The 27784-nt window shown below is 49.0% G+C and overlaps 3 protein-coding genes across 3 annotated transcripts; 1 reads left to right on the top strand and 2 right to left on the bottom strand.

The window, feature by feature from the left end:
- The first annotated feature begins 2534 nt into the window (after positions 1 to 2534).
- On the top strand, positions 2535 to 7421 carry LOC136659908 (kelch-like protein 2). Its single transcript, XM_066636769.1, has 4 exons — positions 2535 to 2610; positions 3962 to 4040; positions 4815 to 5042; positions 5933 to 7421. Exons 1-4 carry the CDS (start codon positions 2535 to 2537, stop codon positions 7419 to 7421), a joined length of 1872 nt encoding a protein of 623 aa, XP_066492866.1.
- A 4439-nt stretch (positions 7422 to 11860) lies between these two features.
- Positions 11861 to 17845, bottom strand: LOC136660321 (kelch-like protein 12). Its single transcript, XM_066637451.1, has 4 exons — positions 17779 to 17845; positions 17045 to 17123; positions 15683 to 15910; positions 11861 to 13325 (listed from the first exon to the last, which is right to left on the bottom strand). Exons 1-4 carry the CDS (start codon positions 17843 to 17845, stop codon positions 11861 to 11863), a joined length of 1839 nt encoding a protein of 612 aa, XP_066493548.1.
- Positions 17846 to 22984: 5139 nt separating this feature from the next.
- LOC136660320 (guanylin-like) lies at positions 22985 to 26989 on the bottom strand. Its single transcript, XM_066637450.1, has 3 exons — positions 26906 to 26989; positions 25523 to 25715; positions 22985 to 23052 (listed from the first exon to the last, which is right to left on the bottom strand). Exons 1-3 carry the CDS (start codon positions 26987 to 26989, stop codon positions 22985 to 22987), a joined length of 345 nt encoding a protein of 114 aa, XP_066493547.1.
- Between the last annotated feature and the right edge of the window lie 795 nt (positions 26990 to 27784).

Raw genomic sequence — 27784 nt, 5'->3', positions numbered from 1 at the left:
TTCTCTGTTTCATGATGCGCAGGAGGAACATCTGTTGAAATGGCCAAAGAATTAGATTTTGTTCACACTCTCACATGGTGCTGGGTGCAAGAGTCACTTTTGAGAAAGTTGCTCCTTCATTGTGTTTTGAATGCGCCTATTCCAGCATAAAATATTGTGGCCCATGGATGAGTCCTAATGGCTATCACAAAACATGAAACATTCAGCGCGGCTGGCATGCCAGCAGCCAGAGAATGAACCCTGGAGATGGTAAGTCAGTGCCGCAGAAAGGACGGCATGCCCTTACTTGGAGGAGCCTTCTGGGACCCGAAAATCTACCAGCCCATGCACTGGTGGTGCACCTGCATCAACCTGGGGAGGCGAATTTAGGTAGGATTGGACTGTAAATCAAGCAAAACATTACTATTTTTCAAATGCAAATCAGATGCCAGGTAGACTATGACTGCAGCTGGAGGCTCAACACTGAAATCCTCCTAAATTACAAGGAGATTTGTTTGCATATAGAAGGTGAAATTACAACAGTCACAAGTTGACTTTACCCTCTCCCCTTGTTTCCCAAGGCATATGGAGACTTGAACAGCTGTTTGTTCCTCTATGTCTTGAGTGTTACTCAAACTGTGGGTCATGATCCCAATTCAGGTGGGTCCCCATTTATTTCAATATTTTATTTTTAATATATTAAACTTGATGCTACCATAGTATGTATGAACATAAGAACATAAGAACAGCCCCACTGGATCAGGCCATAGGCCCACCTAGTCCAGCTTCCTGTATCTCACAGCAGCCCACCAAATGCCCCAGGAAGCACACCAGATAACAAGAGACCTCATCCTGGTGCCCTCCCTTGCATCTGGCATTCTGACATAGCCCATTTCTAAAATCAGGAGGTTGCACATACACATCATGGCTTGTAACCCATCATGGATTTTTCCTCCAGAAACTTGTCCAATACCCTTTTAAAGGCATCCAGGCCAGATGCCATCACCACATCCTGTGGCAAGGAGTTCCACAGACCAACCACACCATACCACAAATATGGTATGTATCAATCAATCAATCAATCAAACCTTTATTAGGCGTAAAAATATGGTATGTATTTGGGGAAATGTTACAGACCTGTACTTTTAACAAGCTACTATGTATATTCTTTTAACAATGATAGTCAATGGGACTTACTCCTGGGTTAGTGGGGGTAGGATTGCAGCCTAGGTTTGTTAAAATTTTTCCTGCTTGATGATGTCACTTCCGGTCATGACATCACTTCTGGTGAGTCCTGACAGATTCTCATTCTAAGAAGTGGGTCCCAGTGCTAAATGTGTGAGAACCACTGCTTTATGATAACGTAGAACAAAACATTTTCAAATTTCAAAGCCTATTTTCACACACCCACACCCACCCACCCATCCACACACACACATTCCTTTCCATTCTCATACACATATTTTTTGTTTGTACTCTCAGCCAAATTTCTTATTCCTTTGAATGAAGGCTGGGTCACTTTTTCCCTTTCTTCAGGTGGTTGTCAGCATTGCTTTTGGCCACCCAGGTGTAACTTAAGCTATTTATATCTTACTATGATCTTTAGCCAAGTTTTCTCCAGATTATACAATATCCCTCTGTACAAATAAATAGAACAGATCCCATATTTTATCTATTACAAAATTTCCTTTTCTCAATTATTTATTCCTCCCTGTTCTGTTATGTGTAGAAAAATCTTTCACTCATTATGTCCTTATTGCTTATTATCATGAACTAATTGCCTTTGTGCTTTTGAGGGGAGGGGGGCTTTTGGTGACTGGGGTGCCAAGACTACAAGCTCCACTGGCTGAAGGTAGCCAGATTCTTTCCTGTTCCGTGAAGAAGGGCCAGTCTAACTCTTCCCCTTTCCTCAAACCAACCTGAACCCTCTCCCCACCCTACAGTTGAGCCCTTGACCCCCTGGCAGCCCCCCCCAGGCACATAATCAGCCCCCAATGAAGCAGAACACATATGCAAAGGGGACTGTGACACCCCTCCCAGGTGGACCAATGAGAAGAAAGAGGACACTGTGGCTCAGTGTCCCCCTCTAGGGGCCAGGAGAGGAAGAGCAGGTTGTGGCCCCTCGCTTTCAGGCACAGGATGGGCTTGACCCTGGGTCTGGTAGGCATAATCAGGACCATGGTCCAATGTGGGGCTTTGCTTCCTGCAGGATATCCCCTCCCTAAATTTTCAACTTGTGTCTTATAACTTCAGGGTCAAAACAGAGGTTTTAATTCTGCCGCTACTTACAGGGCCTTTCCTGAGTCTGGTTGTCATGACGGTGCCTGATCATATTGATCAGGCATCAGGAGGTCTTGGGCCGGCCCTGCAACGACCCCTATGTTGTTCTCCTATGACTGCTAGCTGGTGATTTGAAACAGCAGCTCAGGGCTTTGTGGGTCTCTGATTCACACGCCCTGACAGCTCTTGCTACTTTCCGTTCTGCATTCTGTTTTTCCAGACAGGAGTGGTTTATATGACAGCTTCACTTTGTGCGACCAACTCGGAGTGTCAGAATGTGTTCGCAGATGGACAGGGACAAGGACAGCCTGGCAGAAGAACCAAAACCTCTGGATTACTATGTACGGGAAGGTAGGCATCCTCTCATGGTTGGCACCCCAGTGCTTCTGTCTGCCTCTAGTTCCCCCAGAGACCTGTGTACAGGATGCAATGTTCAAATAGACCCTACACATGTGAAATCCATTGTGTAGTCGATTTTTTTAATCTCTTTTATTCATGAATAAAAAGAAAAAGAAAATACAAATTGTGCCTTGTTATCCTCAGGGTTCTGTTCCAGAACCCTCAGTGGATTAAAAAAAAAATCAGTGGATACCAAATCAGTGGAAAAATAGCTTTAAAGACCCACTTCCACTTGCTCCTCTATTGTCACCCCAGAATGCATTGATATAGACACTACACTGCATTCAGCCACTCGACGTGGTGAAAAATGGAATCTAATGGAGTGAAATTATAATTATTTAATAGAACGAAGGGCAGAAATTGGATTTGGGTGCTTTATTCCCAAGTTACAAGGCATTGAAAGGTGGACCCTGGAATCAGTGGTAAGTCAAATCAGTGGAGGCCCCACCTGTAAAAGGGAAAAGGGGAAAAAAATCTAAAGCATAAATGAAATAATACATAAAAATTCAGAAAAAGAGGTTAATAAACAGTAAGCAGTCTACCATACTAAAACCATAAGCAATGAACAAGAAGCATTTTATGCATAAATATCTAAAGAAGACTCCCACATCACCAAAAATACATCCATATGTAATTGTTGTCTATAAGCCAGTGTTTCTCAAACTGTGAGTCAGGACCCACAAGATGGGTCATGAGCCAATTTCAGGGCTCATGTGAGCCATTCATTTCAATATTTTATTTTTAGTATATTAGACTTGATGCTACCATAGTATGTGACTGCATTTGGGGAAATAATACAGACCTGTACTTTTAACAAGCTACTATGTATATTCTTTTAACAATGATGGTCAATGGGACTTACTCCTGGGTAAGTGTGGGTAGGATTGCAGCCTAGGATTGTTATAAATTTTCCTGCTTGATGATGTCACTTTTGGTCATAACATCACTTCCAGTGGGTCCTGACAGATTCTCATTCTAAAAAGTGGGCCCGGTGCTAAATGTGTGAGAACCACTGCTATAAGCCATTCATTCATTCAAATGTTGATAAAGTTTTAAAGTCCATTGAGTCAGGGCAGGGAAGCATTGATCCTTCCAGAGTTTCAATGTTAGATTTTTAGCTACTGCAAGGACACAGAGAATCCATTTTCACTCTCCTACAGTTAACTATGAGCTGGTCAGTTCCTGAATTTTATCCAGACATCAGTGAGCAAACTTGGCCCACCAGCTCCCCTTACAGGGCTGTTGTGACATGCTTTGCATGCTTGGAAAGTGCTGAGTGTCCTTATTTCCTTTGTTCTGACAGGGCTGAAGCAACTGCAGAAGGACCAGCTGCTCTGTGATACCACCATTGTGGCCGGGGGTGAGCGCTTTCCTTGCCACAGGTATCACACCTGGTTTTGATGATAGAGTTCACTAAGTGCTGTATGTTCATTGATATGGGGGCCTGGGGGCTGGGAAGCAATCCACTGGCTGGCCGGGTGGTAAGGTAAGGGGAAAGGAGCAGTTGCATATCAGATATGGAACTATATAGGGCCAATCCTAATGGCTGGCCTGGTGGTGTAAGTGATGCACTGTTGGCCACCAGCACACATGAGCTGGCAGAGAGGCCTCCACCACCAGCGCTGGTAAATTGGCAGGGGGGGGCATGAGAGAAATGGGTCAGGGAGTGGGAGGAATGGGGCAGTGTCCAGGGAGGGAAGGGGTGGGTGGAAGGCTAAACAGAACAGGGAGAGGGAGGAATGGGTAGTGTCTGGCCAGGGTGGGAGTGTCTGGGCAGGTGAGAGGCTGAATGGGGCAGGGAGGGGGAGGTATGGGGGAGTATCTGGGCAGGGAGGGAGTAGGCAGGAAGTTGAACCATGAATCTTAGGGTGGATCTTGATGGCATTGTTGTGCACTAGGATCCCTGTTCCTTCTCCCTTACTCTCTTTGCTGGCACAGATCTGAACAGTGGAGGGTTGCCCTAGGGTAAGGGAACAGAAGAACCCTTACCTCACAGAGGCTTTCCTCCCCCCCCCCCCACAGGATGCAGGGCGCACTCCTTCAGTGCAGCTGCATTGTCAGGGGTGGAATTTGTTGGGTTTGGGCTGACAGAGTCACTCAGGGATGATGTGGTTGGGTCACAGGACACTTTATGGGCTGCTTGTTCTCTTGGTTAGGATGCTTCTTGCCGCCATCAATCCCTACTTCCGAGCCATGTTCTCCAACTCCTTCCGTGAGTCCCAGGATGGAGAGGTGCTGCTGCAAGACATGGATCCCTCCATTGTACAAGTGGTGGTGAACTATTGCTACACAGAGGAGATTGTACTCCAGCCAGAGATGGCCCAAGATCTGTTTGTGGCAGCCAGCAGGCTCCAGATCCTTCCGCTGCTTGAGAGCTGCTCCAGGTAACAACCTCATGGTGAAGGCTGGTGTTGTGTCCTCCTGGACTGCCCCCAAGACCTCCTGGCATCTGAGGTACTGAGCCAAATATTGCCCCTCCATTGTGCAGTTGGCAACACATCAGCTGCTAGTCCACCTCCTTCTCTGACTTCCATAGATTGAAAAAGTAGGAAAACAGAGCAGAAGCATGGAGGAGAAGAGCATGGTGGGCTAGAGAGGGACACACTGTAGCTCAGTGTTTCTCAAACTGTGGGTCGGGACCCACTAGGTGGGTCGCAAGCCAATTTCAGGTTTAATTTAATTCATTTCAAATAAAAAATATATAATAGACTTGATGCTACTATGATATGTTACTGCATTTGGGGAAATGTGAGAGATCTGTACTTTGAACAGGCTACTATGTATATGCTTTTAACAATGATAGTCAATGGGACTTTCTCCTGGATAAGTGTGGGTAGGATTGCAGCCTAAAAATTGTTAAAATTTTTTCCTGCTTGATGATGTCACTTCCGGTCATGACATCGTTTCCGGTGGGTCCTGACAGATTCTCATTCTAAAAAGTGGGCCCCGGTGCTAAATCTCAGTGCTAAACCTCATGAAATCTCAGAAGATCCAAGATTGCCGTACCCTGAGGAACAGATAGGAGGGGCCACCAGGGACATCCCATGGCACTCCTGTGAGTGTGCCATGATGTGCCAAGGCGTCATGATGCACACTTTGGGAACTTCTGGCTTAGGGTCAGGGTGGCAGCTTTGGTGTGCTCTTGGGTGCTTTTGTGTTAGATATGAAAAAGCCATGTATGTGTTGATATTTATATGCATTTATAGTCCTGCGTGGATCAGGGTTGGTCTTTAGCAGCTGACAGCTTCTCATCTGTCCTTCTGTCTTCCCCGAGGTTCCTCTTGAAACACCTTTCGGTGGAAAACTGTCTCAGCCTGTATGAACTTGGCTACGCGCACAGCGATCAGGCTCTCTTCGAAGAAGCCAAGGCCTTGATAAATGTGCACTTCCGCCGCCTCTCTCAGGAGGATGAAAGCTTCCTCAGCTTGACCCCCAGCACGCTGATCAGCATCATCTCCCTGGACAGCCTGGTGATCTCATCGGAGCTGATTGTCTACCGGGCAGTCTGGCACTGGGTGATGGCTCAGCTGTCCAGCCGCCTCCCCTTCCTCAGGAACCTACTGGCCCATGTCCGCCTCCCACTCCTGACCCAGGAAGAGCTGCAGGAGGTCCAGGCTGAGCTGGAGCAGTACCGCGACCTCCGTCCACGCTGGAAGCGCCTCAACAGGCAGGAGAGATTGCAGCTGAGTCAGGGCCTTCGGCGGGGAATGTACAGCACCTGCATTGTGTGTGTTGACCTCTTCTATATGGAAGGCCCGGAGCTGAAAACCAGGGATTTCCAGGTTGCCTGCTATAACCCCCAGACAGAAACCTGGGAAAAGTTGCCCATCTTGAAGTCCCTGTACTGTGCTCGTTGCGTGGCTGTTGGAGACAAATTGTACGTCTCTGGAGGGGTGCACACCGACGACTCATATTCAGATACGTTGCATGAATTCTGCCCCTTGCGGGGACGCTGGTCGCAGCTCCCTTCCATGTCTGTGGCCCGCGCATCTCATGGCTTTCTTGCCTGCAATCAAAAGCTCTTTGCCATGGGCGGCTGGCGTAAATACGAGGCTTACCTGAACTCGGCGGAGAGCTTTGACTTGGTGGAGAAGGTTTGGACTCCCTTGGCCAAAATGCCCTTTGCCCTCAGCCATTTTGCCTCGGCAGTGCTCAAGGAAAAGCTCTACCTGGTCGGGGGTGTCACGGACACCGTGGGTTCATGGTTCGCATCACGGAAAGTTCTGATCTATGACGTGAGTGCGGACTCGTGGAGCCAAGTGCTTCTCAACCATGAGTGTTACTGGTCTGGTGCAGTGGCCATGAACAACGGGATCTACGTCATTGGCGGCTACTTCCGAAGCAGAGTACGGCATCGCAATGAGCGGTGGTCCGAACTGGGGAGCCTACGCTGCAGCCAGAAATGCTTTTTCCTGGGGGAGGATGGCAGGGTGGACAAGAGCGTGTCCATTCCCAGGTTACCGATGAAGCTGGCGGGAGCCGGTGTGGTGCGCTGGAAGCATCGGATCTATGTGCTGGGAGGAGAAAATACTTATTTGTATAATAACCTGGAAGGTGAGAATCAGGAGGAATATTACAACACAATGTTCTATTGGGAACCGGGGGCCACAAAGTGGACTCAGTGCCAGGAACGGCTTCCCTTTACCAGCTGGGGGCTCAGCGGCTTTGGGTGCACCACCATGAAGATGCCCAAAAAGCCCATTATGGAGCTGTTCCGAAAGACGTCAGTTGCTTTAACTGCCATCGATCCTCTGAATGCCTAGTGGAGTCAGACAGCTCTCTTACTCAGTGGCTGGGGTGGTAAAGCGGTTTCCATGGGGTTCATCTGCCCGGGAAATCAGAAGACAGTTGCTGTTTTAAAAGCTATAGAAAAACAGACTTGTGATGGCCTACTTGCTTGTGCTTATTATTTCTACTTTGGGGGAAAAGCCTAGTGTAAAAACATGTGAAAGGGATCTTGGTGTTGCAGTGATCACAAGCTGGACACAAGCCAGCAGTGTGATGTAGCTGCAAAGAAGGCGAATGCAATTTTAGATTTTAGACTTTAAATCAGGGCTCTCCAGACTTTTTGGCCACATCAAATATCTGGTGCAGTGTTGAGGGCCAGAAAAAAAAAATTAAATCTAAAATTTAAATAAGTAAGAGATGGAGCTTAGATGAATGAATAAATGAATGAATGGACTCATTCATTCAACCTCTCCAGCGCTCAGAATATCCTCCAGATGCAACCAGAGCACAGCTCCAGTCATTTTTCAGTCGAGTGGGCCAGAGGCTTTCAGTGGACAAGAGGCTGGCCGCGGACCAAATAGAGGCTTGCTGCATGTCACATCTGGCCCCTGGGCCAGGGTTTGAAGACTCCTGCTTTAAATGACACAGGGCGCAATCCTAACCCCTTATACCAGTGCTTTCCAGCACTGACATAAGGGCAATGCAGCTCTGAGGTAAGGGAACAAACATTCTCGTACTTTGAGGAGGCCTCCGTGAGTGCCCCCCAACTGCAAGATGCAGCACATGTCCCATTGACACCACTATGCCAGTGCTGGAAAGCACTGACATAAGGGGTTAGGATTGCGCCCTAAGAAAAAATTAACATAGTGCACAGAATGGGACCAGTGTCCCATGAAGCTGACTGAGGGCCCAATCCTAGCCAACTTTCCAGGACTGGTGCAGCCACAATGCAGCTCTCAGGTAAGGGAACAAATGTTCCCATACCTTGAGAAGGTCTCTGTGCCTGACCCATCACCACAGGATGCAGCACATGCCCCATTGGCACGTCTGCATTGGCACTGGAAAACTGGATAGGATTCGGCCCTCAGGCAGTTGTTTCAGATTGCAGACTTCCTGGGGCTCTTGACACCTGCCTTCCTTGCTTTCTGTCCACCTTCCTCCTTGTCCTGGAATTTGAGAAGGAAGAGGGGGATAGAACAGAAGAGGAAGCATGGAGGACAGGAGAGAGATCGGCTAGACTGGTGCTGGAGACCCGGTAGCTCACCACTTTCCCCAAATGTCTATTCCCCTCTTCTGTTTCAAGCCCCAGAAGCAGAAGGGACAGCAGGGGAGGTGGCTGAGGCTTGGTTTGCAGCTACCCGTGAGAGCTTGGAAAGCTCAAGAGCCGGCAGCCAAGATGACGACTGCACTCTGAAGGCAAACACCTGGAGAAATGGAACTTCTATGAGATTGTCTCTATACTATCCTTGTAAAAACCTCATGGAAAAATGGGGTTTATGTTCAGCCTGCCTACGTAAAATGCCTAGAACCTATGAGAAACAGAAGTGTAACCGGGGTGGAGCCTGAGGGGCACCTGCCCTGGGCCCTATGCCGGGGGGGGGGGGGGAGGGTGCACAACGTGCAAGGCAGTCACTTCCAGGTTCATTGCTATATCACTGCCCCGGGAACCGGGGAGTCTAGTAATAACAACAACAACAACAACAACAACAACAACAGTATTTATATACCACTTTTCAATGGAAAGTTCACAAAGCTGTTTACAGAGAAAATCAAACAAACAACCAATGGCTCTGATGAGAAAAGTGGCATCTAACGAACTAACTAGAGCCCAATCCTGTGGTCCGCGCTGCACCTCCACGGCATGCTTGCGGGGCTTACCGCCAGGCTCCCGCCAGAGGTGGCTCAGCTCCAGCTGGCGTTGAGCCACCGCCTGGCGGGCGCCCACGTTCTGCAGCTCAGCAGTGCCTGTGACCGCTGGGCTGCGGGACAGCAAACGGGGGTGGGGATGGGGGCGTTCCGGGGAGGGGGGAGGCCAGCATGATGGGAGGGGGTGTACCGGGGGGGCGGGCGGGAGGAGGATCTGCGGAGCTCTTCTCCGCAGGATCCTAGGCGCTCATGAAGGCTGCGTGCCTTACACGAGCGCCTTTACTTTTGGTCACCGCTAAAGAGAGTAACCCCATTGTGGGCCTACCTCCCTTACTCGAGGGAAGGGGACGAACATCCCCTACTCCCGAGGTGCCTCCCGTGGTAACGCGGGAGGCGCTGGACTCGGCAGCAGCCCTCGCGGTGCCCCCGAGCTGGGGCGCCCCGGGCAGCTCAGGATTGGGCTGCCCGTTAGGACTGGGCTGTAACCTAACTAACTAACTAACTAACTAACTAACTAACTAACTAACTAACTAACTAACTAACTAACTAACTAACTAAGGGCCCAATCCTATCCAACTTTCCAGTACCAGTGCAACCGCAATGCAGACCCAAAGTTAGGAAATAAATGTTCCCATACCTTGAGAGGGCATCTGTGACTGCCTCCCCACCAAAGGATGCCGTGTATGCCCCACTGGCACAGCTGCACCCGCACTGGGAAATTGGATAGGATTGGGCCCTAACTAACTAACCAATGAAATGAATGAATGAATGAATGAATGAATGAATGAATGGAAAGATTTCCAAGCAGTCAGAGCTGGCACTGGAACAGTCTGTCTCCTGCAATTGTGGACAACTAAAGTGGGGGTAACCCACCACTGGAGATTTTCAAATAGAGACTAGATGGCCACCTGTCAAGGATGCTGCAGTTGCCTGCACTGAACAGGGGGTGGAACTAGATGACCTCCAAGGCCCCTTCCAACTCCGTTTTCCCTGTTCTTGGACACATTCAGTGCTATGGGAGGACTGAATTCTTAGGGATCCTTTTCAGGTCGGTGGGATGAAACATCAGCTTGGGTGCTAGAGATCAGGATTATTCCTGAAATTTCCCAAGGGGATTTCCTTTGGGGAAAAATAAGTTTGGAGCCTCTGAACTCAGATCAGCAAATAACCTTCCCCCCCCCCCGGAAGTATTCTTTGGCAGTTGATTCCCCCTTGAGGCCACTAGCGAAACTGCAGCCTTGAAAAAGAAATTGGTTGGGAAGCAATGCAGACCACCTCCTGCCTGAGCTTACCTCTGGCTCCAGTTTCCCAGTGTGCACATGAGAAACCTGTACATGAAACTATGTTCATGTTAACAACAGTAGCATAATGGAGGAATGTGGGAATTGCCTGCCTGTTGTGTGCTCTCTGCCTTGTCTCAAGGGCACACAGGCAAGGTGGCAAAGAAACAGCCCAGCGTCAGAATGCAAGATGAGCCCTGTCTAGTCTAGCATCCTGTTTCCAACAGTGGCCAATCAGGTTCCTCAAGAGGCCCACAAGGAGGACATTGAAAGTGACACGTGTTCCTTTTTCCTTCTGGCTTGTCCCCAGCATTTGGTCATCAGAGACAGACTGCCCTGAGCATGGAGGATTCACTCACTGATCAATAGCTGCTGATAGACCCACCTTCCATAAGAAGACATAAGGAGAGCCTTGCTGCATCAGTCCATCGAGTCTAGCAAATCACTTCCCACAGTGAGTACACCAAGGCTCTATGTAGCCATCAGGGCTAACAACCATTAATAGACCATGAATTTGCATATTTGAGCCAGGATGGTATAGTGGTTCTGGTGTTGCTCTTAGACCCGATTGATCCAGGTTCAAATCTCTGTTCTGCCACAAATCTTAATGGATGACCTTGGGCCAGCGGCTCCTTTTCAGCCTCACCTACCTCACAGGGTTGTTGTGAGGACAAAAGGTGGGAAGGAACCGTGTACGTTACTCTGTGCTCCTTGGAGGAAGGGTTGTGTAAAACAAACAAACTATACTCTTAAAGTCATCTGAGCCCAGGCCACCTTGTGGCAGTGAATTCCACAAAAAAGGCTCGCAACCAGTCAGCGATGACCAGGGATGTTGCCAAAGGAGAATGGGAGAGAGGACCACTGAATATCTCCTAGAGCAGTGAGGTCATCAGGAGGAGCACCTAGGGACTGCCTGTGAAACTTTTTCAAAGGCCCTGAGATGAGAAGCATCATCAGGCCCAGCAAGAGGCAAACTAAGAAATTTACCTGGAGTATAAGCAAAATTCCCTGCCCTGCAAATGAATGATGGATGAGGAGGCAGAAATTGATGGAAGGTGGTTCAGAAAATGTTCACAGAGGGGAGAGTGGGGACTGTTTATTTCATTTCAGTGGGTGAGAGAACCCAGGAGACACATGAAGTAATTCCTGAGTGGTCGATGTTGTGCTGTTGTGTCATCTTAGTGGGGTTCCATGACAAGCTCCTGCGTCACCACACGGACCCCTGCATCGTCAGTGATGACCCATAGGTCATTCTGCAATAATTTATCCGTGTGCACTGGTCTGATGCTGGCATACTCAGAAGTTGCTACAGGACCTTCTGGAAATCATCAGATGCTGACAACAGCCACTATGACACGGGAGGTGCGTTGGAAGAGCTGGAGGATGTGCGGTTTGGGCCTCATCAGGGTGGCACACCCAAACCTGCTGATACCCTCGCGGGACATGGGGATATCTGTGGCCATCCGGTGCCAACGGGGCTCACCAGGCGACCAGTGGTAAATTGCTTTGTAGCGCTGGGTCAGGTCCTCCCCTCCTAAGATATAGATCCGCTTGCCACACCAGACCACTCCCGCATTGGCAATCCCGCGTGGCAATTTAGGGATGCTGGGGCCATTGGTCACTCTGCTGGTGGCATGGGTCACCGTTCCTGCCTCATTGACAAAGAAGCATTTGCGGGTACTGTAACGGTTCTCGGGTGACAAAGTCCCTTCCACCCAGTCTCGGAATTTCTTCTCCATGTAGCCACCAAAAACACAGATCCCGTTGTCCAAAGCCACAGCCCCTGCGGCATAGAAGCCCGCGGGCAGAGGCACCTGAGTCCATGTGCTTGAGCTGATCTCGTAGATGAGCAACCCACGATGAAACAGCCAATGGCTGGAAATGCCTGTGGCACCACCCAGGAGGTAGAGCTTGTTCCGGAACACACTGGCCGCCGGGTGGCTCAGCGCAAAGGGGAGCTTGGGGATGGCGGCCCACTTACCTGTCTCCAGGTCAAAGCTCTCTGCTGATCTGAGGAAGCTCTGGAACTTTTGCCAGCCTCCCATGGCATAGAGCATGCGGTCCCAAAACAGGAAGCCATGTGCGGCACGGGGCACGCTCATGGAAGGGAGTTGTACCCAGTGACCTTTGAAGGCACTGAATTCATAGACTGAAGAAGAATAGGAATTCCGACAGACGCCTCCAGAGATGTAAACCTTGTCGCCCGCAGCTGTGCAGCAAGCATGTGTAAGGAACGGCAGACCAGGAAGCTTCTCCCAGTTCCCGGCCTGGGGTTCGTAACAGCTCATGTGTGCCTCTTCAGTTTCCATCTCTTGGTAGTCAGACAGCTGAGTGTCGATGCACAAGATGTGCGGTTTATACATGCCACCCCGGAGCCCCTTGGCCAGGCGCAGCCTCTCATCACCGTCCACCTCCTGCCACTTTAGCTTAAGATCCCCCCACAGCTTCAAGTCCTTCTGGAGTTCGGCCTGCTCCTCTGCGCTGAAGAGGGGGAAGCGGACGTGGCGCATGAGCTCCCCGAGGAGGGGCCCCCGCTGCCTGGGCTGGCATTTCACCCAGCGCCGTATGGCTTGGTAGACTTTCAGCTCAGAAGCCACCATAAGGTCATCAGAGGAGATCAGTGTGACCAAGGTGTTGGAGTCCAGCTTCAGGAAGTCCTCTTCCTCAGAGACCAGCCTAAAACTCAGCGTGAGGAATTGGATTGTGGCCCGAAGCAGTGGCTGGCTCTGGTGTGTGCAAGCCAGAGAATACATCCCAAAGCAATTCTGGATGGAGAGATTTTTCATGAGGAACCTGGAAGGGGAAAGAAAGGGGTGAGATCTATCAGGGCACTATGGCTCAAGCCTTTGGCTCGATCACGGAAATTTGGAGAATTTGTTTTTTTTTCAAATGCGAGTCACTAGCCTTAAAAAAATAATCAATAAATACTTTTTTTTTTTTTAATGCAGAGAAATATTTTCACAAGGCAAAAAGATGGTTAAGGGGAAGGACAAAGTCTTCAGCAGTGGTGAAGCACATATGAGTCTGGCAAACTTGGGGAGGGGGTGTCAATGGGTACAAATGACCCCGGGCGCCATGAGATTCAGGTGCCCCCCATGGCACACACACATCCACGGCACATGCTCAGTCCCCACTTTTCTTTTTTAGGTTGGAGCTGTGCTGATCTGAGGGTTGCCCCCTTCTTTGAAAAGGGAGGGGGGAGAAGAGGGCTGCTGTTTAGACCCCTGCTCACTTATTTCATTCCTAAGTGGGAAAAAAGCAGGGCTATTCTGAAGGTGTCGTAATTGTGGTGACACAATTACTTCTGGGTCAGGCAGGGGCAGCACTTGCATTCCTGACCCTGGGGCAGCACAAGGGCCAGGGTCACCTGTGGACCCTGATCAATAACTGGGAACTGCTAGCACGGAGCTTGTGGAAACTCAGAACAAAGTAGGATAGATTCCCAGGACCCCTGGAAAACGTTTGGTGATGCCAGTCCTCTAAATTCCTTCTCAAAACCCATCTTTTACATGCTTTGGTCCAGCCTGCTATTCTCTATTCATAACCATGGCTAAGTACATGTATATGATCAATAATGGCATATTTCTTCCCCATTCTTGCCCAACCCGTCATTCTTCTGTTGTGTCTGTTTTTAAATTGGGAGCTCCTTGGGGCAGAGACCCTGTTGCCTCACTCTTTGTAAGGTACCATGAGTGCCACAAAGGATTTTGGAGTTAGACCTGGAAGATCTAGGTTCAAACCTCAACTCGGCCACAAAGCGTGCTGTGTGCTCTTGGGCCAGACCTTACATTACAGCCTCACCTACCTCACAGGATTGTTGTGAGGACAAATTGAGGGAAGGACCTATATACACTGCACTGAGCTCCTTGGAGGTAGGGTGGTATGAAAACGCAAAAAAAAAAAAAAATTCTAAAACGTGATAAAGTAATTCTAAGGCCTATTTTGGACCCCATCCAACCTCTGCATGCAGAATCCCTGTGGATACAACAATATGAAGGGAGTACCATTTGGTGTTGCCATGCTAATGGGCGTCGTGTCCTGGCAGAAATTCACAGGATTGTGTTGGGTATAAAAATGGCAGGAAGAAAGGAGGATTGACACCCAATGACCAGGGCCAGCCCCAGAGAGTGGGTCTCCAGAGGGCGGTTTGGCAATTGAACAGGTTGTGGAAGGAGGTGGTGGGTTCTACGTCAAAGGAGATCTTCAAGCAGAGGTTCGACAAGTACCTGCTGGAGATGCTCTAGGAGGGTTTCCTGCTACAAGCAGGGGGTTGGACTAGATGATCTTCTGTGAACCTCTCAGATCTATGATTCTGTGATTCTCCCTGGGCAGGTGCTAGGGGCCCACAACTCCCATAATCACCCATAGTTTGTGACTTCTGCAGCCTCTAAGTGCACTTAGGAAAATCAAATCACGCAGGTTGACTTCCTAAATCAACTTTGTGCCTATTGTAACTCCCACTGCAGACGATGGGATTCTCCTAGGAGCCCTCCAGTGCCCCTGATATCATCCTCTTGCCTCTCTGATGGAGGGAAGGAAGAGCTCAGCCTGACCCTCAGAGGCCAATGCGGTCAGAATACGCGAAGTGGTGGTGGGACCTCTGCTGCCCTGTTAGCCTTTGAGGGAGAAAGGTGGGCCAGGTACTTCCTCTTCTCTCCTCCCCAGAACCAGATTAGCAGAGGCAGGGTGAGCAAGGAGGAACTGTCTGTCTATCTGGCTGTCCATCTGGCTACCTCTTTGTTCATTAGTGTTAAAGGAAGTAGTTGGAATCCCACAACTGCGGTCAGAATTCACTAGGCTCTCACCACAGCGCTGTTATCATAAACCCAGAACAATTTTCTAGCTCCAGTCTAGTTTTGCATCATTAATTTCTCTGACTGATTCAGTTCAGGGCTCCAAAATGAGCTTTCACCCTTGGGTCCATTGCGCTAGCACACTCCTGCCAATAACAATGGAGTCCTGATCCGTGCTCCTGGCAGGAAGGAGCACTGAATCAGTGTGGTCCTGCCAGTCACCACACCATGAATGGAGCCATCTGAAAAGAGTCAGTGAATGGAAACTGGATGTTCTTTGTGAGATGCACACAGCTACTTTTGAAACTGGGCTAGTGCATTGATGGTCTCAGCAGAAGGAAGGATCTGGTGGCTTACCTGCAGCAGGTGTCCTGCACAGGAATAATCTGCAGCTGGCAGGCCCCTGCAAAGATGTGTGGGGCCTGCTCAGGGGTGAGCGCTATTTCCTCCGTGTAGATATATTTCAGGATGCTTTGGATGACTGACGGGGCTATACCTTGGAGCAGCACTTCGCCCCCATTGGACTCCTTCCAGGTGTGGATGAAAACGTCCCGGAAGTACGGGCTGATGGCTGCCAACAGCGCTCTGCATAAAAAGGAGAGCCTGTCATAGAATCATAGGATGTTCAAGGCAGAAGGGATCTTGTGGGGTCATCTAGTCCAACCCCCGGCTCAGTGCACGCAACTGCCCCAGCATCTCTACCAGGCAGTTGCCCAGCCTCTACCTGAAACCTCCAACAAGAGAGAACCTACAACCTGCGCAAGATACACTGTTAGGAAATTCAATTTGTAAATACTTCATTGTGTCTAGCCTAAGTTGACTTCTCCCTATTCCTCACCAGACTTGGTTTCCAGACCCTCACAATGTTTGCTGACCTCCTCTAAGTAATCAGTGTCCTTAAAATGTGGTGCCCAAGAGTGGATGATGTGTTTCAAGTGAGGCCTGACTAGTGCAGAAAGGAGGGGAGCTATGACTTCTTGAGATCTAGACCAGATTGTCAAGCTTGTTTCATACAGCAAACCAAAGAGCATTTATGGTACCTGCTGAGGGCCAGAAGTGATGTCGTTAAGCAGGAAGTGATGTCATTAAGTAGACATTGTCCAGAAATAAGCACTTTGTTCTCATGTAGGAACTCAGTTGCAAATGAAAAAAAAAAATGAAAATCTTAATTGTATTTTCAAGATATGGGAGAAGCCAATTACCCTGTGGGCCACCATTTCACCAGTGCTGGTTTTGCCAAGGCATCAGCTTAGCAGCTGAGAGGTGCTCTGCGATGTGACAGCTTGGCAGATGGGTGCTGCTGAAAGGGTGGCCTCCATGATAATTGAGCTCTCCCAGCACCTCGGCAGTTTCTCTGTTTCTCTCCCCTCTTGGTCTGCCCTTCCCCTTGGAGAGCTCCTTGCCTTCTGAGGTCTCCTTCCACCTCTCCCTCCCAGAGGGAGAGTTTGACACTCCTGATCTAGACTCTGTGCCTCTGTTAATGCAGCCCAAGTTTGCATTGGCCTTTTTGCAGTGGCATCACACTGCTGGTTCATGTTCCACTTGTCCACTAAAATCATTGGCTGTGGAGTTGAAGTCACCCTGATTGGAGGCATGTTTTCATGGAGCATTGGTGCAGAGAGGAATTAGAGGAGGAGACAGCCTCATGTGACAGTCTCCCTGAACATGGATGGAGCCACATTCCAGGTCTCTGTGATGCTCAGACAAGGCAAAGCCTACCTGTGGCAAGGAAACCTCTGGCCGTCGACGATGAGTGTGGCATCACAGAGCATCTCTTCTCGATACATCTCTGCAAGACCTGGGCAGGGATGGGGGAGTATCATTTATTTTTATTTTATTTATTTTATTTACTGCATTTATATCCCACCTTCCTCCCCGAAGGGACCCAAGGTGGCTTACAACAATAAATAAAAGAATACAGAAATATAATCACAATTAAAAACACAATTAACGCAAGTTAAAAACACTTCACAAAATATCTTTTTGTGCTTAAGGTGGGGCACCAATTGTCACCCTCCCTTTCCCAGTGGTAAGCAGCCATGAAGCATCACATGACCTCCTCCTCCTGCCATACATGCTGGATTTGAAAAGAGAAAGTGAAGTGGAGTAGGAGAGGAGAAGAGCAATCTGCTAGAATGTCTCCTGAGACACCCTTCTCTCCTCTCCTCTGCTCTCTCTCTCTCTCTCTCTCTCTCTCTCTCTCTCTCTCTCTCTCTCTCTCTCTCTGCTGATCCATTCCTCTTCTGAAATCCAGCAAGCATCAATGGACACATGGGAATAGCATTGGCAGTGGTGGAAGGAGATTAGGGTAGCACCTGGAGCCTCCTGCCAGCCTCCTTAGGCAACAGCCTCAGTCTGCTTCATAGGTGGGCCAGATTTGGGCTGCTTGACACCTGTGCCTGAAACACCTGGCAATCATTCCAGCTCCGAGCAAAGGAAAGTTTTGCACCGACCTTGTCTTAGGCCGAGAGGCCTTGGCGTGAGTTTTGCCGGCTGCCTCTTTTTATGGTTGGAGCTCATGATTCCCGAGAGGGCTGTGAGAGGAAGGAAAGGTGAAGGACCTGTGAAACGTTGCCAGGAGGCAAGCACCATCAATGATCTCCAGATACAGGAGACCCCTCTGTCGGCCAGTGGGCCTCTCAACTTTGTCCCTCAAGCCACTCTTGCTGACACAGGCCATCTCTGGAGCCCCTTGCAAGGTGAGCATCTGGTGCTGGGCCAGCCCTGCCTGAAACACTGCCATTGTGACATCAAGTGGCATTTGGGCTAGTGTGTACAGATAGGTCAGCCAGCTGGCTGGAGGAGAACTGCCTCTTTGCTTCGACTAGATACTACCTTGCGCATGTCTAACCCTTTCTACGTGTGCAATGGTTGTCGCATTCTCTTGGAACTCGCAACAGCCCTGTACCCATCCATGAGTGTTATTATGTCCATACTGCAGATGACGAAGACTGAGGCTGAGGGGGCGTGGCTTTCCTGAGGCCACAGCGTGAGTTCAGGACAGTTCATTCATTTAGTATTTATTTAAGATTATTTCACCTATCTCTTCATTTCCTGTCTTTGAGATGAAATATTTCCAGCCCCTTAAGTGGATCTTCACCCCAGAAGCATAACTAGGCCGGAGCACCTCCCCCCAGGTGCTACAACAAAGAGGGGGTGCATGATTGCCCCTCAGGTTCTGCCCTATTGATGAAGGGAGTGTTGGCGGCTTCACACCCCCGTTCCTGCTCCTTCAAAAGAGAGCTTTCATGGGAGAAGGAATGGGGGTGCAAAGCTGCTGCAACAAGTGCCTCCTCCTCCAGGAAGAATCAGCAAGTGGTGCAAGGCAGTCCCTTTGGGTTCTCCCTGGATGAGGAGGTGCTGGTGGCTTCATGCCCCCACTCCTTCTCCTTCAAAGGGGAGCCCCCAGAGGACAAGGAATGGGGGCGACGTGAAGCTGCTGCAACAAGCACCCCCTCCTCAAGTGATAGCACAATGTCACATGACATTGTGACATCATGGACCCAGGCGCCACGACAGTGAGTTACACCCCTGCTCACCTGATCTGTCCTCAAAACGCTTCAAAGCAAGCACACAATATTTGTTGAGAAGCATTAGCCAGAACAGACCGACAAGACTTTGGGTTGCATTCAGGACTTTATTGCATGATGTGCAGGCAGGCAGCACCGCTACATGAGAGGACACGATCCTCTTCCAAGCAGGAGCAAAAACTCAAGGTTTTGACTAGGCGAAGATGGAGCTTCTTGTTCTTCCCATGGTTAGCTCTTCGGTTCATGCCCACCTTCCTGGTCACCTCCTTAAGGAAATGAAAGAGAAAGGTCAGTGTACAAATACATCAGGATTTATCGCCCCCCCCCTTTATTGGAAGCTGCTGTATGCTGGTTCAGACCCTTGGCCCCGTGTAAGAGCTGGTCAGCACTGGAACTGCCTGCCTCGTGCAGTCATGGGATCTGTCTGGTGGGTGTGGTTGCTTACCTGGGGGTAAGGGGTAATGGGAAGAGTTTCTCCTTGCCTCCAGCTGAGCTGATTGTGGCCCCAATCTTGCACTGGATACAGTGCAGGCCTCATAGCCTGCCTGTTCCAGCGCAAGATAGGCTTGCGCTGTAATTGCCTCAAGCCCTGAGGCTGTTCAAAAATCAGATAGCTGCTAACTGTCCTGCAAAGAGCTGAGCTCCTGCAGTTCACAAGCTTGTGAAAATATGAGATAAATGCTTGAACGTCTTTTTTGTTGGTTCCCCCCCCCCCAAGTCCATTGATGACAGGCAGTGGGGGCAGGTGAAGGCTGGGTCGCAGAACTAAACCCCTCAAGCCTTGAGGTTATTCATCAGGGCTGCCTCATTGATTGATTATGCAAACAAACATATTACTTGCAAATAAATAAATAAATAAATAATATTTCTTTCTAGATCATTTTTTTAAGTCTTGTAGAGCTAAGTGGGTCCTGATAGAATGTCATTTTTAAAAAATGGGTCCCAGTATTAAAAAGTTTGGGAACCAATGGGCTAATTACTAATCTTTTTTAATTAGTATAATTCAGCAAAACCTTGCATGTTCATCTGGTTAGGGACCAGAGCATGGGCAGAAGTCAAAAATAGATGGCTGCCAAAGCGTAGCCTTGTTTACCTTGCAAATTTATTTTGGCCAGTGAAAACCGAAATAACTATTATAAAGCATACCTAAATAAAAGAAACCTAAATAAAACCCTGTAGGTACAAGCTGGAGCTCATCAGTCTGGTTCTTGCAAATTCTTAGCTCTGAACTGGCCTGACCAGCCAGGTAGGTTTTCTTACTTAAGGCCGGCAAGGTGAAATGGATCTGCTTTGCCTCCCCCCGAGGACAGGCAAACCAAGACCCCAATGCTTTTTGATCATAAATTGTTGACTACTGCATGCGTCCTGTCCTCTCTTATGGCCATATGTAATGGGACAGTGACCATTCCAGTAGTCCAGGGGACAAGGGAGAGACTTGTTAAGTACATCTCTTTAGTTTAAATAGTTCAAATACAGTTCCTTTAGTTAGTATTCTGGCTTCTAGGAGTCAGGGCCATCCACCTACAAGACTGGCTGAGGAGTTCATCTCAGGAAGTGGATAGACAGGAGGTATCTACCTGCATCCATTCCTCCTCCTCCTGCTCCCTTGATTCAAAAAAAGAGGAGGGGAATGGAGTGGGAGAGGGAGGGAGAGGAGAGAGGTGGGCTAGAGTGTCCAAGCAGTTAAGCCCTCCACAAAGGCTTCACCAATCACTCTTCCAGCATCCAGGGCAACACCACCAGCATACACTGTTCACAGGGCAGCCCCTCCCCTGGTAGGCTGCTCAATCACCTATGGATGTCTTTGTACCTACACCAGCCGTTTAGCTGGTGTAAGTCCAAGGAGAGAAAAGGAGTGGGGCAACCTGGGAAAGAGGGGATAAGATCTGCCCCACACCAGTGCTGCCAAAATCTCTATCCCTCCTCACCCTTTCCTGCCCCCATCTGCCCCAAACTCCCCCTGCCTTCCACCTCCTCACCCATAAAACACTCCTACTGCCAACTTACCAATGTCAATGGAAGCTTTGGAGCTGTGCTTTGTTCTCTACGCCATTTGTCGGTTTGTGGTTGCGGCCTGGAAGCACATGACAGTGGTCTGGCTTTCGTACTGCCCCAAAGCACCTGCTGGAACATGAATTTGGGCAGCCCAAGGCAACCATAGGATCAGGCCCTTGGGCAGATTGGGCTAGACTGGACCAGTCCCAGCAAAAACCAACAATTTAAGAGAGTGAGAACAAGCCATCTAAAGACACACGTTTATTGAAAATTAATGTAATTGACAGATGATGACAACTGTTTTGTGAAATAAACAGTGAGCACCCTCAATGAATGAATGGGTGGATGTGGTTGAACCAAAAGAAAATAAAGCATTTGACAAATGGAAATGGGGGGGGGGGTGACACACTTTTTTAACCCTGATCCCTTGGCAGGAAAACGTACTAAATCAAATCAAAAACCTTTATTGGCATAAAGGAAAAGGTATTAGAAAGGGACAGAGGGGAGAGAAAGAAAAAGCTTAAAAACGCTATCATCGACCTGTATGAATTCTTGCAGAGATTCACACAGTGTTTGAAGATCCAGCCTGGGACACTGACTCACAGTGTCAGTCCTGGCGACAGGAAGCTCACAAAATGCAACCAGAGACCCCACAAACTTCTGAGGTTTTAACAAAATGTGTGCATGAGATCTTAGTCATTGTCCCTGGCAAGGGGCTTCTCAATACAGTCTCAGTACTCTTACTCATTGTGTTACCAGAAGGCAAAGTGTTCCCATTTTAGTGCGTGTATGTATGCACATCCTGTATGCCACCTGTAAGCACATGCCATCTGTTCACACATCGAAACAGCTCCTCTGGCAAGCAAGGAGGAAGGATGCCTTCTGGAGGGGATCTGAATGTAAGAGTCTGACTTAAGAATTTATCATAATGACACCATGGCTTGAGTTCATGGTCGCAGGTACGGGCTTTGCAATCTCAATCCCACCTCCCCACCCCCATGACAAGTTCAGGTGACTTTTTGCAGGCTGAGTTCAAGATGAAGTTTTCAGTTTGACCTAAGTCTTACAGAAGCGGTGTCTTAAAGGGCCGTCCATTGATGGGCTCAGGAGATCCATAGTTTAGAAACCTGTTGGTAGTAACTGGGAGGCTGGCTGGCCAGCAGGCTGCAGTGAGGATGCCTGGCAGGGGAGGGATGTGCACAGCGTCCCTGCCACTCTCCCCCTGGCCCATGGGCTGAGGCAGCTACTCCATAAGAACACAAGAAGAGCCCTGCTGGGTCAGGCCAAAGGCCCACCTAATTCAGCCTCCTGTATCTCACAGTGGTCCACCAGATGCCTCAGGGAGCACAAGATAAGATGCCTTTATCCTGTTGCCACTCTTTTGCAAATGGCTTTCAGAGATAGTCTACTTCTAAAACCAGGAGGTTACATATGCCCATCATGGCTTATAAACTGTGACAGATTTTTCCTTCACTAATCTGCCCAATCCCCTTTTAATGGCATCTAAGCCAGACACCATCACCACATCCTGTGGCATGGAGTTCCACAGATTAAGTACACACTGGGTAAAGAAATATTTTCTTTTGTCCCCACCTCTGCTTCATGAGAGGACCAGCCCTGGAAGGAGAGGTCTGGCATAGATGTAAGGAATGGAATACAGCACTGGAGTGCTGATGGGTTGAGGCCCTAGAGAGGTGACATTTCAAGGGTATGGAATGGCAAAAGTGCAATTAGTCATCGATGGGGCAGGCCCAGTCGTGGAGATGAGGAGTGACAGGGAGTGCTGGATAACAGGTTAAATCTGTTAGTTCTACTAGCTGCATATCTAATTGATGGGGATGGATGGCACCCTCTTTACCTTCTGGCAAACATCACCCAGCCATTCTCACCCACCAGCGCCCAGCAGAACACCAAGGATTCAACCCAGAGAGATTCTCCACCCTGACTCTCAGTTCCCCTCTGGTCTCCTCTCTTCGCCCAATATTTGTCCAAAGGAAACCAATATTGCTGGTTATCCCAATAAGAATGAGAGAGAGAGAGAGAGAGACGATGCTGGAAGTTAAGGCGGGGCCACAGTTAGAAGTCTCAGGCATTTGCCAGCTTGGACCAGAGGATCCCTCCTTCGGTTCTGTCTTCAGTAGCATCCCGTACAAGCAGGGACCACACAGATTTCACACTCGTCAACATCTTCCACTGCCTGGTCTGTTCCAAAGAAGAAAGAGAGAAGGTTGTTGTCATCAGGAGGTCCTCGCATCCCCAACCTCGCATATGTCTTGTGTCTTGGAAGGAGGACGCAACCAGTAAGGCTTAATAGCCATGCTGGCCCATCGAGATTGCATCAGCAGTAATTGCAGGGGGGAGGGGAACTGAGGGGGTGGTGTACTCAGCCACCCTAGAGTCTTCCACCCTCCACATTTTCTACCATTGCCATCTCTGCTCAATCTGGTACCAATGCAAATTGTGATGATCTGCTTCCCAGTTGCTCAAGCCAGAGGCAGATTATTTCCCTCCTTACTCTGTTCCTTGTCTGCTGTTGTCAAACCCAGAAGCGTGGGACTTCCTGACTTCCGGAGTTCACATGTCAAACGCTACCCCCTCCTTACGGTCTGATGTGCCAGTCTCTGCTCCTCCCACTTGCCAATGCTCTACCTCAGCACTCCCCTCCCCTCCACACTTCGTCTTTCTCTCTGTCCCCCTCTTCCTTTAGCAGTCTAGGGAGTGAAGGAGGAGCAGTGGAGGCAACTAGTTTTGACAGGGATGGGCACCAATCTGCTGCCTGAGTGCTTCAGTTGGCCTCATGGATGGGCCGGCCCTTCCTGTCCTCCACAAATTAGTTCAATCTCACCCCTCCTTTGGAACTACGGAAGCGGCACTGAGAACATCTTGTTGGAAGACAGCATATAAATATTGTAAATGCAAAAAAATAAAGCAGGATGCATTTTAAAACATCTAGAACCCAAAGATGAACTTGCTAACTGTTTGTCCCCATTGTGGTTTTGCAGTGATCCAAATAGGCTGTTAATTAATAGCTTTGCTGCAATAGCTCATGCCTGCTACACGTGGCTAATGTCACCTCTGTACAGTTTGCCCGTCTTGTATTCTCACACCATTTGTTGACTGGCTTGATGTTTTACAGCTTGCTCTTTCACGAGGCTAAACTGCTGATAAAAAGAGGACTCTTCCCCCACTCCACCAGCAATAAAAAATAAATAAGGGTACACCTAGGCTTACAAGAGCTGAATTAGATTGGTCAAGAGAGCGGTCTATTCCAGATCAGCTTGACTAAGCTTAGTTGACAATTTGCAGTTACTGGCAGGGGGTGATATTGTCGAGTGCCAGTGAGGTGTGAGTACAAACATTTCAGTGCATATACTGACGACAGCCAATGAAATGATAGAGGAAGCTGCCTTCTGTGGAATCAGATTCTTGATCAGTTTAGGTGTTCTGGTAGCACAAATCCCTTTACTGCAGTGGGAAAGCCAGGCCACCATTGTGGCTGCCACTGCATACCGCGCACTTTGCAGGCACTTTGCAGGCAGCGACAGCAGCAGGAGAAGGGGACTTTTGTGCCCTTCCTCCAGGTAAACTGAGTAGCCCCGCAATGAGGCTACTCGATTCCACGCTGACCCTTGGGTCGTCATAGAATTTTGAGGCTTCATGTCGGAGGCTCAGGATCCGGTGGAGCAAAGCTCCACTGGTCCCACTTCCCTCCCATCCTGCTCCTCTCCCCTGGCACGCCTCCTCCCCGCCCTTTCCCCTCCCTCCCTCCGCCTCCCCCTGCCCTGGAATGCCCCCTCCCCAACTCCCCCACACACCTCCACCTGCCTCACGGCTGCTTGGTGGTCCGCGTGCCCTCTGAGCAGCAGAGCTCCAGTGGTTGCCTGGCACTAGGACCCATAAACGTGCCTTATGGTACGTTTTGCAACAGTACGTGCGGGTGGTGAGCCAGCGTGCCGGGCTGAGGTTTGGGTTCAGGATTGGAGGTGTATTGTGGGTGGGGAGGAGGAGGGCAGGGGGTAGATCAGAGAGGGGAGGGAGGGAAGATCTCAGTGGGACTGTCTTGCGCCAGATCCTGTCTACCCTGTCTACCCAGATCCTTTTACAGGCTACCCTGCCCCTTTTCTCTCCTCAGACCTCAGCAAAACGCCTGGTGTAGGGTTTGAGGAGACCCATAGGTGATCTGGCCACCTACCAAGGGGTAAATAAAAAAATGATCAAGGAAAATATTTTTACTTTCCACCTGCTGGCTGTCTGATTCCCCCCACATCATTGGATGCGGGGCGCAGTCCCCCAGCATGGCTGCATCAGTGCCAGTGGTGGGAGATAGGACTGGGCAGTCAGCACTGACTGGCAGCAGCTCTCCAGAACTGCAAGCAGGGATCTTTCCTTGCCCTACCTGGGGAGGCTGCCAGGGCCTGAATCTGGGATTGTCTCTCACTGGATATGTAACACATCTTTTTAAAAAAGGCAAGTTACTAGTACTCATTATGGATGAAAATTAAAACAGGTTGGCAGGGGGGTATCTCTTATTCTTATTAGAATAATCTGGCAGGGAAAGAAAGCTGAGAAAAAAATCTCACCCTGTCCTAGACACTGCCTGCCTTGGAGAGGGAAAGAGGAATGAGCTTGGGGGTGAGACGAGACAAGGGGATCAGGATCCCATACAACTTACCCAGCCTCTGCAAGATGTGGATCCCGTCATCCATTTCACAGATCACCTTACAATCCTCCGGCAGCTCCGAGTCTGAACACAGACCAATAAAGACGGCCTTCCAGCTCAGGTGGGGGAAAGCTGACCTTGAGCTTTTTCCCAAGTGGTCCTTCAGCTTTTTCAGAAACTCCAATGGGACCGAAATTTCATTATCCTACCCAAAATTCGTTGAAGCAACAAGTCAGTGTCAGGGTTGGGTGCAGACGATCCTCAAATTACAGGAGAACAGGTAGGGTGGTCTTTAATAAAATCCATAGGGTCCACCCTCTGGCAGACCCAATTAGTCATATTGTGCCCCCCATAACCTTCTCTAAGGGGATGTGTTCTAACCTGTGGACTAATGGTAAATGTTGATAGCCATGCCTTGCTAAGACTACCCCCCAAAACACACACACACACACACACACACACACACACACACACACACACACACACACCAACCTTAGAGATCTTCAGGGTGTTTGCTTCTCCTGCCAGTTCTTTCTGCTTTGAATTTTATTACAGATCTGACCTTCTTATCTATGGTTTTGGGACCCGTGGATTTAACACACTGCAGGTTCTGAACCTGCAGCAAAGGGCCACACCTGTGTTCCCAGAGCAATCGGACCACAACCTCTGCAGGCCTCAGAAACACCACTGGACGTGACCAGAGAACATCTCCAGGTTGCATCTGGAGGTTCTATGGCCCTGACCCACGAATTTGCTTATCTGGGGGGGGGGGGGAGAGCAGGAACGGATCCCCCATAGATAATGATATCCAACTGTATGTACTTCATTTAAAGATGTGGGTCATTTTATCCCAGACTTGTCAAATGGATGTCTACAAACTGAAAGGCAGGATAAAAATATTCCTAAAAGCTTCATATACTGTATTCATGTGCATGCCTAGTGTTTGTCTACTTATTTTCACTCTCTGTGTCTCTTGGGCCCCCACATCTATTGAAATGAAGTAAGCAAGGTCCAATTCCCCAAATCGTTTTTATTCTTTTTTCTCCTTCTCTCCTTCGCCTGTCACTTCCCCTATTTACCCGCTTCTTGGGGCAAGACAGACTGGTATTTATGCCCTTAGTCAACTTCCTCAGTTTGCCTCCTGCTGAGCCTGACACTTCTCAGCTTGGGTCCTTTGGGAGAAAAAAAAAAAAGCAAGCTTCAAAGGTTGCCTCTGAGTGCTCCAGATGATGATGTCTCTCCTCCTGCTGTAAAAGAAGCCCTTATGATATGCGCCACCCCAACCTCAGCCCCCTTCCTCTTCATTACACCCCTGCAGAGAACTAGCAACTTGAAAATCTGGGAAAGAAAACTTTGGAAGCATCTCTAAACTAAGCATGGGAGCATCCAACTCACCGTGACCTGAACGGGACCTTGAGCATGGCAGCTGTGGGCCGCCACCAGAAGCATGAGCATCATTGGAGCTAGGAAGGTGACCATGATTCTGCAGTCTAGAGTCCAAGACGTTGGGGCCACTGTGCTTTCAGATTTGGGCAGCTGTCCACCTTTGGTCAGATGTCTACTGACGGTTGTCCTAGTTCTCTGCTTCTCACACTACGCAGTACCAGGCTCTTATAAAGCCTTCGCTCTGAACTGACTTGGTCATTCATTAATCTGATCAGGTGTAAGGTAGCAGCAAATTTATGGCCACCTATTAAAAAAGAGGTGGAGGAAAAATCAAGTGGCTCTTCCTGCCCCACCTTGTGAGGTTATCTGCTCAGGAACCTGGAAAAGTACATACAACATGAGGAACTATTATATTTCAATCGAAGGCATGTGATTCAGAGATCGGCTACTGTTTTCCAGAGAGAGGCTACTGCTTCCTCTAGGGCAGTGGTTCCCAAACCTTTTTAGCTCTAGGACCCACTTTTTAAAATGACACTCTCTCGGGACCCACCTAGCTTTATGAGGCTTTTAAAAAAGGATCTAGAAAGAAATAATATATTTTTTTATCTGCAAGTAAAATTTATTTGCAAAAAATGTGCTCCATTACTTGTAATGTGGCAGCCCTGATGAATAGCCTCAAGGCTTGAGGGGCTTAGTTCTGTGACCCAGCCTTCTCCTCCTCTCTCTACCTGTCACTGTAAGACTTGGGAAAACACACCAGAAAAAAAGACACTAACAGCCCAATCCTATCCATGCTTTCCTGGGAGTAAGCCCCATTTTTATGTTAAGTTCTTATGTTTGTATGTTAAGTAGATGCAATGTGCTCCCAGTGAGCTGTCCCAGTTTACC

This window comes from Tiliqua scincoides, chromosome 9, assembly GCF_035046505.1.
Source record: "Tiliqua scincoides isolate rTilSci1 chromosome 9, rTilSci1.hap2, whole genome shotgun sequence".
NCBI classification, from domain to species: Eukaryota; Metazoa; Chordata; class Lepidosauria; order Squamata; family Scincidae; genus Tiliqua; species Tiliqua scincoides.
Note: the sequence above shows the minus strand (reverse complement) of the source record. Positions and strands in the feature narration are given on the sequence as shown.